We start from the raw sequence: 13,572 nt of genomic DNA, 5'->3' as shown, positions 1-13,572 counted from the left end.
TATATTCCACACACACACCCCCTGTAAGCAGCCTCAATCGCTACTGAAGCAGAGGCTGTGAGGGTGCGTCTCTCCATGATAGTCAGACCCCCTTCCTGAACAACTTTACTGGAAGAGAGACTGCAGGGTAAGAAGGTGCCTGTGACAATGACACTAGAATAAGGATGTATCTGGGTCCCAGGCCTGAACTCCACAGAAGCAAGTTCTAGGCACTCCCATTAGCACAGAGCACTAACAAACTAGTGACATTTTCCAGCCTGCCAACACTATCACCCTGGTTTAACCAGGAGATTTTCAGGGATCTGAAACTCAAAAAAAAAAAAAAACCACACTACAAAAAGTGGAGACTAGGTCAGATTACAAAGGATGATTACAAACAAACACCACAAGCATGTAGGGACAAAAAAGGCTGAGGCACAAAATGAGATTAAACCAGCTAGAAACATAATGGGTGGGAAGAAAACATTCTACAAATCGAGATTAAACCAGCTAGAAACATAATGGGTGGGAAGAAAACATTCTACAAATCCATTAGAAGCAAGAGGAAGACCAAGAACAGGGTAGGCCCATTATTCGGGGTGGGGGGGGGCAAAAACAAAAAAATGTGGAAATGGCAAAAGTGCTAAAGAACTTTTTGGTTTAGTTTTCACCAGAAAGTTTAGTAGCAATTGGACATTTAACATAGTGAACACCAGTGAAAATGAGATAGGATCTAAGGCTAAAAGAGGGAAAGGAAACGAATCAAAAATTACTTAGACAAGTTGAATGTCTTCAAGTCGCCCAGGCCTGACGAAATACATCTTAGAATACTCAAGGAGCTGACTGAGGAGATGTCTGATCCATTAGAGATGAAATTAGAAAACGGGAGAGATTCCAGGGGACGGGAAAAGAGCAAATATAGTGGAAATCAGGACAACCCAAGGAATTACAGACCAGTCAACTTAACTTCCATACCTGGAAAGATAATGGAGCAAACAACTAATCAATCAATCTGCAAGTACCTAGAAGATAATAAGGTGATAAGTAACAGCATTTGTTCAGAACAAATTGTGTCAAACCAACCTAATAGCTCTCTTTGACAGGGTAACAAGCCTTGTGGATTGGTGGAAGCAGTAGATGTGGTAAATCTTGACTTTAGTAAGGCTTTTGATACTCTCACATGACTTTCTCATAAACAAACTAGGGAAATACAACCTGGATGGAGCTACTATAACATGAGTGCATATCTGGCTGGAAAACCGTTCCCAGAGAGTAGTTATCAATGGTTCACCGTCAAGCGGGAAGGGCATGTTGAGTGGGGTCCCTCAGGGATCAGTTCTGGATCCAGTTCTGTTCAATATCTTCATCAGTGATTTAGATAATAGCATAGAGAGCACGCTTATAAAGTTTGTGGATGATATCAAGCTAGGAGGAGTTGCAAGTGTTTTCAAGGATAGGATTAAAATCCAAAATGATCTGGACAAACTGGAGAAATGGTCTAAAGTAAATAGGATGAAATTCAATAAGGAGAAATCCAAAGTACTCCATTTAGGAAGGAACAATTAATTGCACACATACAAAATGGGAAATGACTGTCTGGGAGGGAGTACTACAGAAAGGGATCTGGGGATCATAGTGGATCACAAGCTAAATATGAGTCAACAGTGTTGCAAAAAAAAAAAAAGCAAACACCATTCTGGGATGTATTCGCAGGAGTGTTGTAACCAAGACATAAGAAGTGATTCTTCTGCTCTACTTTATGCTGATAAGGCCACAATTGGAGTACTGTGTCTAGTTCTGGGTGCCAGGGGTGGCAGGTTTGTAGAAATTTTGGTGGTGCCCAGCACCCGCCCCCCAAACTCTGCCCCCCCCACCTGCCTACGGCTCTCGGAGGGAGTTTGGGTGGTGGGAAGAGGTCTGGGGTGCAGACCCTGGGCTGGGGCAGGGTATTGGGGTGCAGGAGGGGTGCAGGCTCTGGGAGGGAGTTTGGGTGTAGAAGGGGTGAGAGGTTGGGCTCTGGGAGGGAGTTTGGGTTCAGGAGGGGGCTCTGGGCTGGGGAAAGGGGTGGGGGTGCAGGAGGGAGTGAGGGGGCAGGCTCTGGGAGGGAGTTTGGGGGCAGGAAAGGGTGTGTGGGAAGGGGTGGGGGTGCAGGCTCTGGGACAGAGTTTGGGGGTGGGAGGGGGTGCGGAGGGAGGGGGTGCAGGAGTGAGGGCTGTGGGGCTGGGGATGATGGGTTCATGATGCAGGATGGGGCTCAAGGCTGGGGCAGAGGGTTAGGGTGCAGGGGGATGAGGGCTCTGTCTGGGGCTGGGGATAAGGGGTTTGAAGAGACTCAGGGCTAGGGCAGAGGGTTGGGGTGTAGGGGTGTGAGGGCTCTGGCTGGGTGTGCAGGCTCTGGGGTGGGGCAGGGCTGGGGATGAGTTTGGGGTGCAGGCAGGCTTCCCCAGGGCTGGGGCCAGAAAGGAGGACTCCCCTCAGCCCTCTCCCCACCAGCAGCAGAGAGCTCTGGGGGAGGGGCCCTCCATCTCCCCCTGCCCCCCCCACAGCACACTCACCCCACACCACTATCACTGCACGTGCTCCTAGGGCCCCTCTCAGGTTCAGGAAGCCCCCTCACTTCCCCTGTGGTGGGTGCTGGGGGGGGAGACTGCCATCATGTGTGCACCTCCCCCCTCCCCCACTGCTGCCCCTCACTGTAGCCTCACTGGGGGTGAGGGATGGGGCTGCCCCTTGGAGGGCACAGTGTGGGGAAAAGATCTGGACAACTGTACTAGTTATGTGTACGGCTAATGAGTGCATCCACTGTTACTTTAGCTGGGATAAAATCATTTTGATATGCCCCATGCTTTAGGGCACAAAGCCAATGGCCAGCTGGGAGCACAGGAACATAGGACTTGCCAGACTGGATCAGACCCAAGATCTGTCTAGTCCAGGATCCTGCCTCTGACAGTGGCCAGCCCCAGATGCTTGTGAGGTATTCTAGACCCCATAAAAGTCTAATCCTGATCTCAAATAGTTAGAGATCAGCGAAAGCCCCAACACACAAGCTTTAATATCCCTTCCCAAATTTGTTATTAAAAACAACAACTCTGGATATTTCCCATATCCAGCTAAATGCCCAATCCCTTTTTTGAATCTTGTAAAATTCTTGGCCTCAGTGACTTCCTGCAGCAATCCAAAGCTAGCCAATGGGCAGGTGATCCCAATGGTTCATTACAGATTTTCTTCCACCTGCCCCATGAGCAGCTGATAGTGGGCCCTGTCAGATTCAGAATACAAATCTGATCTAGTATGGCAATTCCTATGGTCCCAGGGAGTTGGATAACATGGAAGCCCTAGATCTACTGTTCCCTTGATATGAAAGCATAACTCCCATGCTTGTCAGTGTCATCCTGAGCTACTAGTATGTATTGATAGGAGACTAGATCCTTGTGTGTAAGCTGTAGATATCCTTTCTCTTCTGACCTATTGCTTATATAATGTCCCATGCTGCAACTACAAAATGAGAACAGTCCTCATAAGCTCCAAAGTGACAAGCAAAATCAAATTAAATGAACCTGCTGAAAGGACCTGTCACCGTTATGCAGAATGTTCATAGCTTTTAGTCTGTGATTTTTAACAGCACACTAAGTTTCAACCCCTCTAAATAGGCAAGTCTTGAATTTTTAAAACAGATATATTTAGCCAACTGATTTCCAAGGTCCCAAATAAAAAAAAGATACATAGAGTATCTGGTGCCACCTTGTGGTTATCCCAAAGATCTGTTTTGGAACAAATAAACCAAAAGTGTTTAAAAAGTCAGTTGCCAAGCAGCTCCCAGTACCAGCCCATGGTGACTGTGGATAAGTGTGTTTACCCTGGGATAAGTCATCAGCTTTAATGTTCTGGATGTATATGATTTCACTGGTTAAAATACCAGGTAATACGGTTGGCATGAGGCCAAGCCTCTGACACTCACATTATCCCACACAAAACCCAGCTGCCAAGATTACCTAATTGTTCCATTAATCAGATAACGGCCCTCCACTGTATCAAGTGGAAGCTTCTTGTCATCCTCAAGCATATGTCCGTCCATCCCTGCTGTGTCTCTGGTCAGTCACATCATGCTCTCTGCTCCACCGGCGGTGGTGTGACCTCCTTTAGCTGATTCTCCCACAAGTGTCTTTGCATTTTTTTCCATGCTAATCCCTGTACACGGAACGTCCTCCCTGAGCTGATAAGACAGGCCATTTCCTTCTCACCAATCAATCCCTTCTCGAGACCCACATCTGCTTTGACCCCTACAAAATATTGGTCAGTTAATAATACCAGGTAGGGAAGCAGCTGGGGATTGGTTATACTTTTTTTTAAAAAGCCAGTGGTGAAGGGGTACTAGCAGCACTTGGGCCAGCCAGCGTCCTGCCAAGCCTGCTAGAACATGGCAGCCCATTACCCCACTCTTTATCTTTCAGGATAGAAACTTTGTTTTCCTTTGCCTTGGTGCAGTGCATACGTGATGGCCACCATCTTGGCTGATACCAGGGATTGAACCGGAAGCCTCCAGCACGGAAAGCTTAAGCCTGCGCATTTTAAGATGACGGGTTGGCAGTGTAGCTAACCCCTGGAACAGCCTCACAATCTAGGTGCAGAGGGACACACGGCACCACACCGAGCAATGGATGACCCTGCACAGTTTGGGCACTCCCGTGATATAAATAATGAAAATATTTCAGCTAATTAAAGATGGCCCAGGCTTCAGTCCTGGTGCAGCAGAACATTTCCACTGAGGTTTCTGTGCTGCAGCTAGCTCTACTCCCTGTGAGCCAGGGAAGACCACATCAGATGAGGGTTGCCAGGTATGAGCTAGGCCAGGAGCTGCTGGAGCCACCACCTATGCCAATCCAATGACTCAAAAATCCTGAGCAGTGATCCAGAGGGCCAGCCACCCCTAACTACACCCACAGACTAACACCATCCACACTAGGGCTGCACTGCAACCCCACAGCCAGTGCCCAGAATGGAGGGAGCGGATTTCCTCCATGCCTTTGGGGTTGGCTGACAAAGTCCCATTACTCTGGCTTTGAAAGGGAAACAAGTTAACACCCTCCTGTACACACACACACCCAATAATACACACACACAGGAGGAGAAGTCATGGATAAATAACATGAGTGAATAGTCAGAGTCAGGCCTCACAAGGATTCACGAGTGACAACGCCCTCTGACACGAGCTGGTCTGAAAATTATTGTCAAAATGAAGTTTTGATGGAAAAAGTGCAGGGCGGAGGAAACATGAGATTTCCAGTCAACATAGACAGGGACCATCCTTCATGATGTTACGTCAGATAGTCAGGGGTAAAAGCTACTGATGCCAGGGTTTAGCCATGACCGGCTGACAGGATGGTGAACACACCTTGTCTTTGTCTACACTGACTGTAGTGTCATGGTTGATGCCTCGGTGGTTAATTCAATTCCTAGCACGGCCTGACAAGCTCTCCTAGTAATGAATCCTTGTGTTTGCTGACGCAATCAACATGGGCTGAGGAGGAGCGCAGGACTGGATTAAGGCAAGATGATATCCTGGGGAGCCCCCTCCCCCTCCCCCCCGCAGCCCTGCCCCCACTGGAGTGGCAGAGACAGATTCCCCACCCCCCACCCCAGAGACGGGGTAGCAGCATGGGACCCTTTTGCCTCCACCACCCAAAGAATGGCAGCTGGGACCTCCTCTCCTTGGGAGCAACAGGGATACCCTCTCCGACCCAGAGAGACAGGAGTGGCAGTATTTGCGAGGGGCGGGGAGGGTCCCAGTACTTACTGCAGCAGCTGAGATATCCTGGTCAATCAGACCCTCTGCATTCTCCTTCTCCAGTCCTGCCCCATGCAGACCCCTCAGTCTGGGTGGTACAAGATGCATGGGGCAGTTCACACCTCTCAGAGCTATTCCTTCAGGCTGTCTGCAGACTAAGGCTTAGTCTACAATAGCAACTAAGCAGTTATAACCAACCTAACCCCTCCCTAGACAATGCTGTGTCGACAGGAGGGCTTCTCCCATGGACACAGCTACCTCCTCTCAGGGAGGTAGATTAACTACACGGACGGGAGAAACTCTCCTGTCGGTGCAGGTAGTGTCTTCACTAAGCACTGCAGCTGTGCAGCTGCAGCGTTGTACGTGCAGCCAAGCCCCCAGGCAGATATCTCGGCCTCAGTTACATTCAATTCATATTTTCAAGCTTTTCTTCACAACCATGAGAACTTACATGACTCAAATTCTGATATAATCACATGACTCCAGGTGCTGGGGCCCTAGGCACAGGCTGATATTGCCTGTGCCTTAATCCAGCCCTGCCATAGGGTGAGATCATTTGTTCCCATGCTGTGTTTTTATACATTTGGTGAGGGAAACAGGTAACTTTACAAGTAATTTTTGAACCACTTGCAGGAAAATTAGGAAATGCTAGCTTCCACCCAGCATCTCCGATATGAATTTCACTTGTCCAAGAACGGGCCTGTGAGGTTCCATATGCTGTTACTCCAGATCCATTGATCTACTTTGCATGGATTGCAAAATCCAACTCTCGAGACTGGGAAGGGACCCAAATTTGTCCTTCTAACAAGCTTCCCTGTTATCAAATCAGCTAACTACATGGAATGTTTGTGCTTTGAGGTAACTGAACACTGCTCTCTGCACAGCCTGGGGGGCAAGGTGACATCTCTTCTCACAAGACAGGGGCCTGTGGAAATCTCAGACCACCTTGAGTCACAAACTGGATCCAAGCTGCTGCTACATTTCCAGGACGAGAGTTGCTCATTCTGATTGATGTGGCACTGGAGATAGCGTGATGTAACTGAACAGCCCAAAGGTCCATTTTTGTTGTGTATGGTGATGTCTGTAGCATTTATGAGGTTTTATACACCCTGCACATAACACCTACTGTAAAACACACGGCGTGAATGTCCTCTAGACTAGAGATGTTATCTGGCACCAAGGACAATGGCAGTCAAATAATAATTCGTGGGATTATGGTATATTGAAGGCTGAGGCCAATATGCACAACCTAAAGATCTGTTTTTACCCCAAGGTATTTTTTCTTTTAGTGTTCAATGGCATTACAGGCAGCCCCTGTTCATCTTATCTCCCTTGTACACTGGAGTCACTATGAAAACAGAATACCCACCCTGCTACCTGTCTGCGCAAAGCCCAGGTAAAAGGGGGTTCAGAGACTGACCCAGCTGTGGGATACCTCTGCCGCCCCTTTGCAGTGGTCATTCTACCCCCTGGAATTTATCAGCACTTACTGACATTCAGTGACAATGTTGGGCAACTCATAAAGTGCTTGCAGATGTGTGGTTACGCAGCCTGTGTGACCCATTGCTAACACCTGCCTTTGCTCTCTGACAGGAGGACTACAATCAGCTGAGACCCCTCTCCTATCCCAACACGGATGTCTTCTTGATCTGTTTTTCTGTGGTGAACCCTGCCTCTTACCACAATGTCCAGGAAGAGTGGGTGCCTGAACTGAAAGTCAGCATGCCGCATGTGCCTTATGTGCTCATAGGAACACAGGTAGCTACTAACTGGGAAGCCTATTGGCCAGCACAAGGGGTCTGGAACTCTACAGCCAGGCGGGCCTTGTGAAACCTCAAAGCCAGCTGGCACTTACCCGGATTGAGGTTTGACTGCATTCCCGGGGTCCCCTGAAAACTCTGCTGTTCTGCACACACCTGCTTCCATTCTGGCAGACCGGATACCAAACTTGCAACTCAGAGCAAAACTCAGGGGCTGCAACTCACATGAACTGAAACAAGCAGGCTTCCCCAAGCCCCATGCAAGCATAATGCATCTAGTTGCCCAACCCTCTGAATGGTCACTCTGTGGGTATGTCTACACTGGAGCAGGAGGTATAATTCCCAGGTCAAGAAGACATACCCAGACAAGCTCCGATCGAGCCAACACATTAAAATAGCAGCACAAGCAGCAGTATGGGCTAGCAACTCAAATACAATCCCATCTGAACCCCGAGATACATACTTAGGCTGGCGAGTCCGCCTCACTACTCACACTGCCTCGGCTGCACTTCTATTTCCCATGTACTAGCTTGATCAGAGCTACCACTCCTATGTCTACCCATGCAGGAAATTACACTCCAGTGTACCCATATTCTGTGTTAGGGGCTTCTCAATATCACTGTGATTTTAACGGAGCTTTAAATTCATTATATTTTTCTGGAGTGGGGGAGCCATTCCCATATTACATCCCCCAAAGTTCACCCCCTGAATAGCCTTCCTTGAGCCAACGAGGATTAACAAACTCTTTAGAGCCAACGCAGCTCCCTCAAGACCAGCCAACCCTGCTGAGAGCGCTTTCTTCCCCCATTGTTTACCTAGGGATTGTCAGAGTTCATACGACCCATGATCCATCCAGTCCAGTATCCTGTCTCTGACAGTGGCCAGCACCAGTTGTTTCAGAGAAAGGTGTAAGAACTACAGAGTAAGCAGATTGGCATGGGCAGCCAGACCTAGTGATCAGAGCCAGAGTCTCAGTCAGGAGCCAAGAGTCAGCTGGGTCAGGATACCAGGGTGTCAGAGGCAGGAGACAAACCAGAGATCAGAACCACAAGTCAGAGGTCAGGAGCTAAGCCAGGTCAGGATGCCAGGAAGCCAACCCACGGGAGCAGGAAGCACACAGTCCAGAGCAGCTGGATTCCAGTTGTTCAGACAGCTTCCTGTTCCTGTTGCTGGCTTAAGTAGGGTCAGCAGGCCAATCGGCTGCTCTGTGGCTCCACCAATAGGACCTCAGAGGAGGATCCTCAAACTGGGGCTGGGCCTCATGGGTCCTGGGTAAGCAACTGTCAGCAGGCTACCAAGAGGAGGGTTGAAGCATGACTGCTCCTGTGAATCCTGTGGCTCTGGGTTTGAGCCCTGTGGGCCATGACACAGATGTGGGATAATCTACCCACCACATTCAGTCCCTAATAGTTGGAGATAGACACCTGTGGAGATAGACACCACACCTGATCCCTACTAGTTGGAGATAGACTTAGGCCCTGAAGCATGAGGTTTAACATCTCTCCCAAAGGAAGGATCTCCCCTTCTTGGGAGAAAGAGACTGAACCAACCCAGAACAATTATTATTGTTATTCACTCTCAAGCTGCGGAGCAGAGTAGTAGGCACATGACCACCAGTTCAGACCTGTATTTTTGGTTGTCGTAACCTTCCTCCATCGGACATCCCCAACTCAGAGGGTCCCTCCTGCTAAATGGCGTAAGCATAAGCTCTGACCTACTGTCAAATGGTCACATGAAGGTGAATACATTCTGCAGAGCTGTGTTTTTAAAATCAATCACTCTGTTGCCAAAACATTTATGAGATTCAGCTAGGCCAGTTCTGCAGCAACAGCTAGCTCTCACACACACACACTCTTTGTGGAGGGTCTAATCCTGCAAGGTGCCAAGCATCTCCTGAGAAGCACTGAACACCCTTTGGTGGGAGCTGAAGGTGTATAAAAATATAAAAATTTTGTATAGCCTATCAAAATATTTGGAGAAAAATCAAGGTTTGCCAAATGAGGAAAACATTTTTCAAACTTCTAAAAGGGTGCTGCAAATAATGGTGAGTTAGAAATACGTTCGATCCTTTATACCAAGATCTTTTGGAGGCAGTTTTGCAGAATAGCATTTCACTGGACAATCAGTATGCTACTTAGTCCATCTGTACTATGGCGTAAAAACTCATATTCTCTTTAAAAAAAAACAACAACTGCAGTTGAGGCAGTCAGAGATTAATATAAAAGTGACCCACAATTAAATGTTTTGTTTCAGTTCAACAAACCAAAATGTTTCACTTGGGGCAAACTGACCCAGAACTAAATACTTAATTTTAACGGAGAATCAAAACAAAATCTGCAAAATCAACATTTTCCTCAGGAAAATTTCAGTTTTGCAGAAATTGCATTTTCCATCCAAAAACATTGATGGAAAATTCCCAAACAGCTCTAATAGATAGAATTAATCCTATAAGACTCTTACACAATATCTTGTTTTCTCTCTTTTCTGCTTTCACCAGAAACTAGAATGGAGACATTGAGGCCACATGCACGTACACACACACAGTGAGAGAGAGAGAGAGAAATACATTATGAACCACTTTTTTTTTTAAAAAAAGGTCTCTCTAATAGGGGATAAATGGGGGTGTCCTTGAAATATTCATTCTAGCATGGGGCTGTGGAGACAACGCATCCACAGGAATGTTGTATTTATCACTGTGTGTGTGCGTTTTACTGCTAGATTGATCTTCGTGATGATCCCAAAACTTTGGCTCGACTACTTTATATGAAGGAGAAACCCCTCACTTACGAACATGGAGTGAAGCTGGCTAAAGAGGTATCGTTGTTTTGCATGACTCTTTTGTTAGGACCCAGGCTGCAGGATAGTTTGGCCATAACTTTAGTTTCTGTATATTTCACTCAAATCCAATGCTTTCATTTTTTCCTCCATTTTCACTAACTTGGGCCCAAACTAAAACTTCAGCTCCAAACACACTGGATTTTGCACCTTTAAGCCTGTCTCTAGTCTTACCTTGATTGTTCTGCAATCCCACTAATAAATCTCTGGTATATAACAAGCATACTCCATACATGAGACATCTGAATGTAATGAAACATCTAATGTTTTTAGGTTTGATTTAGGATCAGCCACTGCAACATTTTACCTTATTTGGTCATAACAAAATGGATACATAACAGGTTGTTTTACACATCCTGTTAAAACAAACTGTATATTGTGGATGTTATTCATTTATATTAACCTATAAAGACATTCTATGATTCTCCTGGGAGAAAATGTTACATCTGTGTTTGGCAGAGTAACATTAGTCACTGGAAAAAAAAAATGAATCGTAACCTACAGAAGCTGCATTTAGGCTGCAGAGATGGGAATGAGCTGGAAAGTTCTCATCTGGACTGGAGCTCTCCCAAAGTTTCAGTGTGTTTGGATCCAGCTTTTTAGCTAAGACTCACATATAGGAGATGGATACAAAAGCTCGTCTAAAATAACAAGCTCAAATGTATTCTCTCTGGTGCTACATGGGCTAATCATGATGGGACAAATTCTACTCTTAGTCACTCCCATACAAACACATCCGGCCTGATTCTCATTTAGACACTTGAGGCCACTTTACACAGCTACGTACAGGGGCCTTACTGTAAATGAGACTCAGACCCATAGCCCTCTATTTTATGGGATCTTCTTTTCAGTTCATAATGTATAATTGCTCTGGGTAAGGAGAAGGGATGGAGAAATGAACATGAAATACGTACGTACGTCAATGCCAGCAGCATCTGCATTCAGACACGAGCACGTTCCAACTAGTCACTGCACATATTGGTTATGCTGATATTTAGTCAGAGGGTTCTAAAAGGCCAAGCAGAGCTTAAAAGCAGGAGGAATTGCATTTATCCAAATTCATTTCCATGGGCAGGCTCAAGGTCCACTCTGCATGTGTGCAAGTGCCCACAGAACAGGAGGATATTTTTGACTCAGTGGCATGCCCCTGTCAATCACCCTGAGCCTGTAGACGCGCCTCTGCAATGGCTTCATCTCTGTGGAGTTTGATAGGGTAGGCCAAGAGCATGGAAGGGGAGCTAAGGATAGTTATGTTAAGTGACTCAACCACACTGCCAGGGAGCACCCGAGCCAATGCCTCCTGGAAACTCTGAGATCCATGCAATGCCTCCTGGAAACCCAGGAGATCCAGCTTCTTCTGTTCAGAGGAACCCCTATGCAGTGAAAGAATTCCTACAAAATCTCAGCCGGCATACATGGCGCTTCCTCTTCCTGGCCAGCCCCACCGGCAGACTGTTGCTCCCTCCACTTCTCCTTCTGTACTGAGACAGTGCCCTGGCATCTATTCTCAATTCCTGTCCCACAAGGCCTTGTGGTAGTCCCATGATCAGAGAGGAAGCCAGGCCCAAGGTAGAGCTAGGACTTTAACCCATTTTAAAGGCATGGCTCACTCCATATCAGGGAGTTATGTGCACTTGAGGACAACAGGATCTGTAGGTCATAAACATGTCCTATTGTCTTCTTCTCCAAACTGTGTATTTATGATACCCCTCTCTCTCTTTGTCTCCTGTTTCAGATTGGAGCGCAGTGTTATTTGGAATGTTCAGCCCTGACACAGAAAGGCCTTAAAACAGTCTTCGATGAAGCAATCCTCACCATTTTTCACCCTAAGAAAAAGAAGAAACGCTGCGTGACATGCCACAGCTGCTGTACAGTTGTATGAAGTCACTTGAAAAGCAAAGCAGGACAGTGCTATTGTTCAACTAAACCCCCCAGGTTAGAATGGCAATGAGTGTCACACACAAACTGAAATGGGGAACATGACCAGAAAGGAGTCCGATTAAACCATATAGGATTCCTCAATGTTGTGAAACCTCAGGCTGTAACATGTTAGCCAGCTAATGTCTATTTGCTTTCCTAACCCTATAGAACTGTAGGCAGCCTGTTCCCACACTATGCTCGTATGCACTGAGCCAGTATAAAACAGGATGTCTGCTAATGGCTGACTCTGAATCAGGTTAGGGTTAGGGTTAGGGTGCTGTGTTGAAAACTTTAAAGACACTGTAAAACCACCAAGAAAAACTTCATTTGTGGCCTTAAGCAGGAATTGATCAAAAGTATAAATTTATAATACTTAAGAATTGAATATGAATGGATTGAAAGCACAGAGAAATCATTAGGAGTTTAATATGTAATCATAGACGTTATCTATAGGATATACTTTCAAATTACTTTTCTTTATAAGATACTCACTAATTTCAGGATCTACTTTAGTTTGTTTAAAATGACATGAAAGCAAAGCAGTAGTGACTCCAATTCCCAGCTATTTAACTCATGTTACAGCATCAAGCCATCAAAATGGATCAGTATTTACCTCCAGATTGAAGAAATGTTCTTTTTACTACAAGAAATGACAAATATCTCTATTTTATACAGAATATGTCCAGGCTGGGCCAGGAGGTTTTCAGAAGCTGGGTGAGGGAGAACAGTGCAAGTGAAAAACTGTAGCATTAATTTGCAGAAACAAAGTGATCAGATCACCAAAAAATCTTGTGACTGACATGAAAAAAGCAGGGAGGTGTTGCATTGCCATGAGTATTATAAATTTAACCTACAGATTGGGTGCATTTCCACATCTCACCCAGCGGATGAAAACAAAAACAAACTAGCCAAAGTCACGCTGATTTGAAGTGCTTTATAATGATCCAGTTGCATTATTTGAAATAGTTTTTTAGAAATGATCTTGTGTAAAGGTATTCATTTGAGCGGACTTTTAAACACGTCTGTTTACTGTAGTCCTCTATTTGCTATTCATTGCTTTGTCTGTGTCTTCCATGTTCATTATTGCAAATAGCAGTTAAGGTATAATGTGGGTAGACTACTCAGGAACTTTCTTTCAGACAATATGCAGGATGATGTGCTGCAGCATGTAATACGGAGACAGGAAGCCTGAACCTCAAGGGAATGAAAGCTGACAATAAGCACTCTTTGCTGTTGAATAAACTGTGCCTTTTTGCTAAGGCTTCTCCAGGGAGCCTGTTGTTTTGCGCATCA

The 13,572-nt window shown here is 46.1% G+C and overlaps 1 protein-coding gene across 1 annotated transcript in view; it reads left to right on the top strand.

Annotated features, from left to right (window-relative positions):
• RHOJ (ras homolog family member J) overlaps window positions 1-12,241 on the top strand; it is a 67,235-nt gene extending 54,994 nt beyond the window's left edge. Inside the window, exons 3-5 of the mRNA XM_077820577.1 lie at window positions 7,358-7,522; window positions 10,243-10,338; window positions 12,095-12,241. Coding sequence (XP_077676703.1) covers window positions 7,358-7,522; window positions 10,243-10,338; window positions 12,095-12,241 — 408 coding nt within the window. The remainder of the gene's footprint in view (window positions 1-7,357; window positions 7,523-10,242; window positions 10,339-12,094) is intronic.
• Window positions 12,242-13,572: the final 1,331 nt, after the last annotated feature.

The sequence above is a fragment of the Eretmochelys imbricata genome, chromosome 6, assembly GCF_965152235.1.
Source record: "Eretmochelys imbricata isolate rEreImb1 chromosome 6, rEreImb1.hap1, whole genome shotgun sequence".
Classification (NCBI taxonomy): domain Eukaryota; kingdom Metazoa; phylum Chordata; order Testudines; family Cheloniidae; genus Eretmochelys; species Eretmochelys imbricata.
This window is presented reverse-complemented; position numbering and strand designations above follow the sequence as displayed.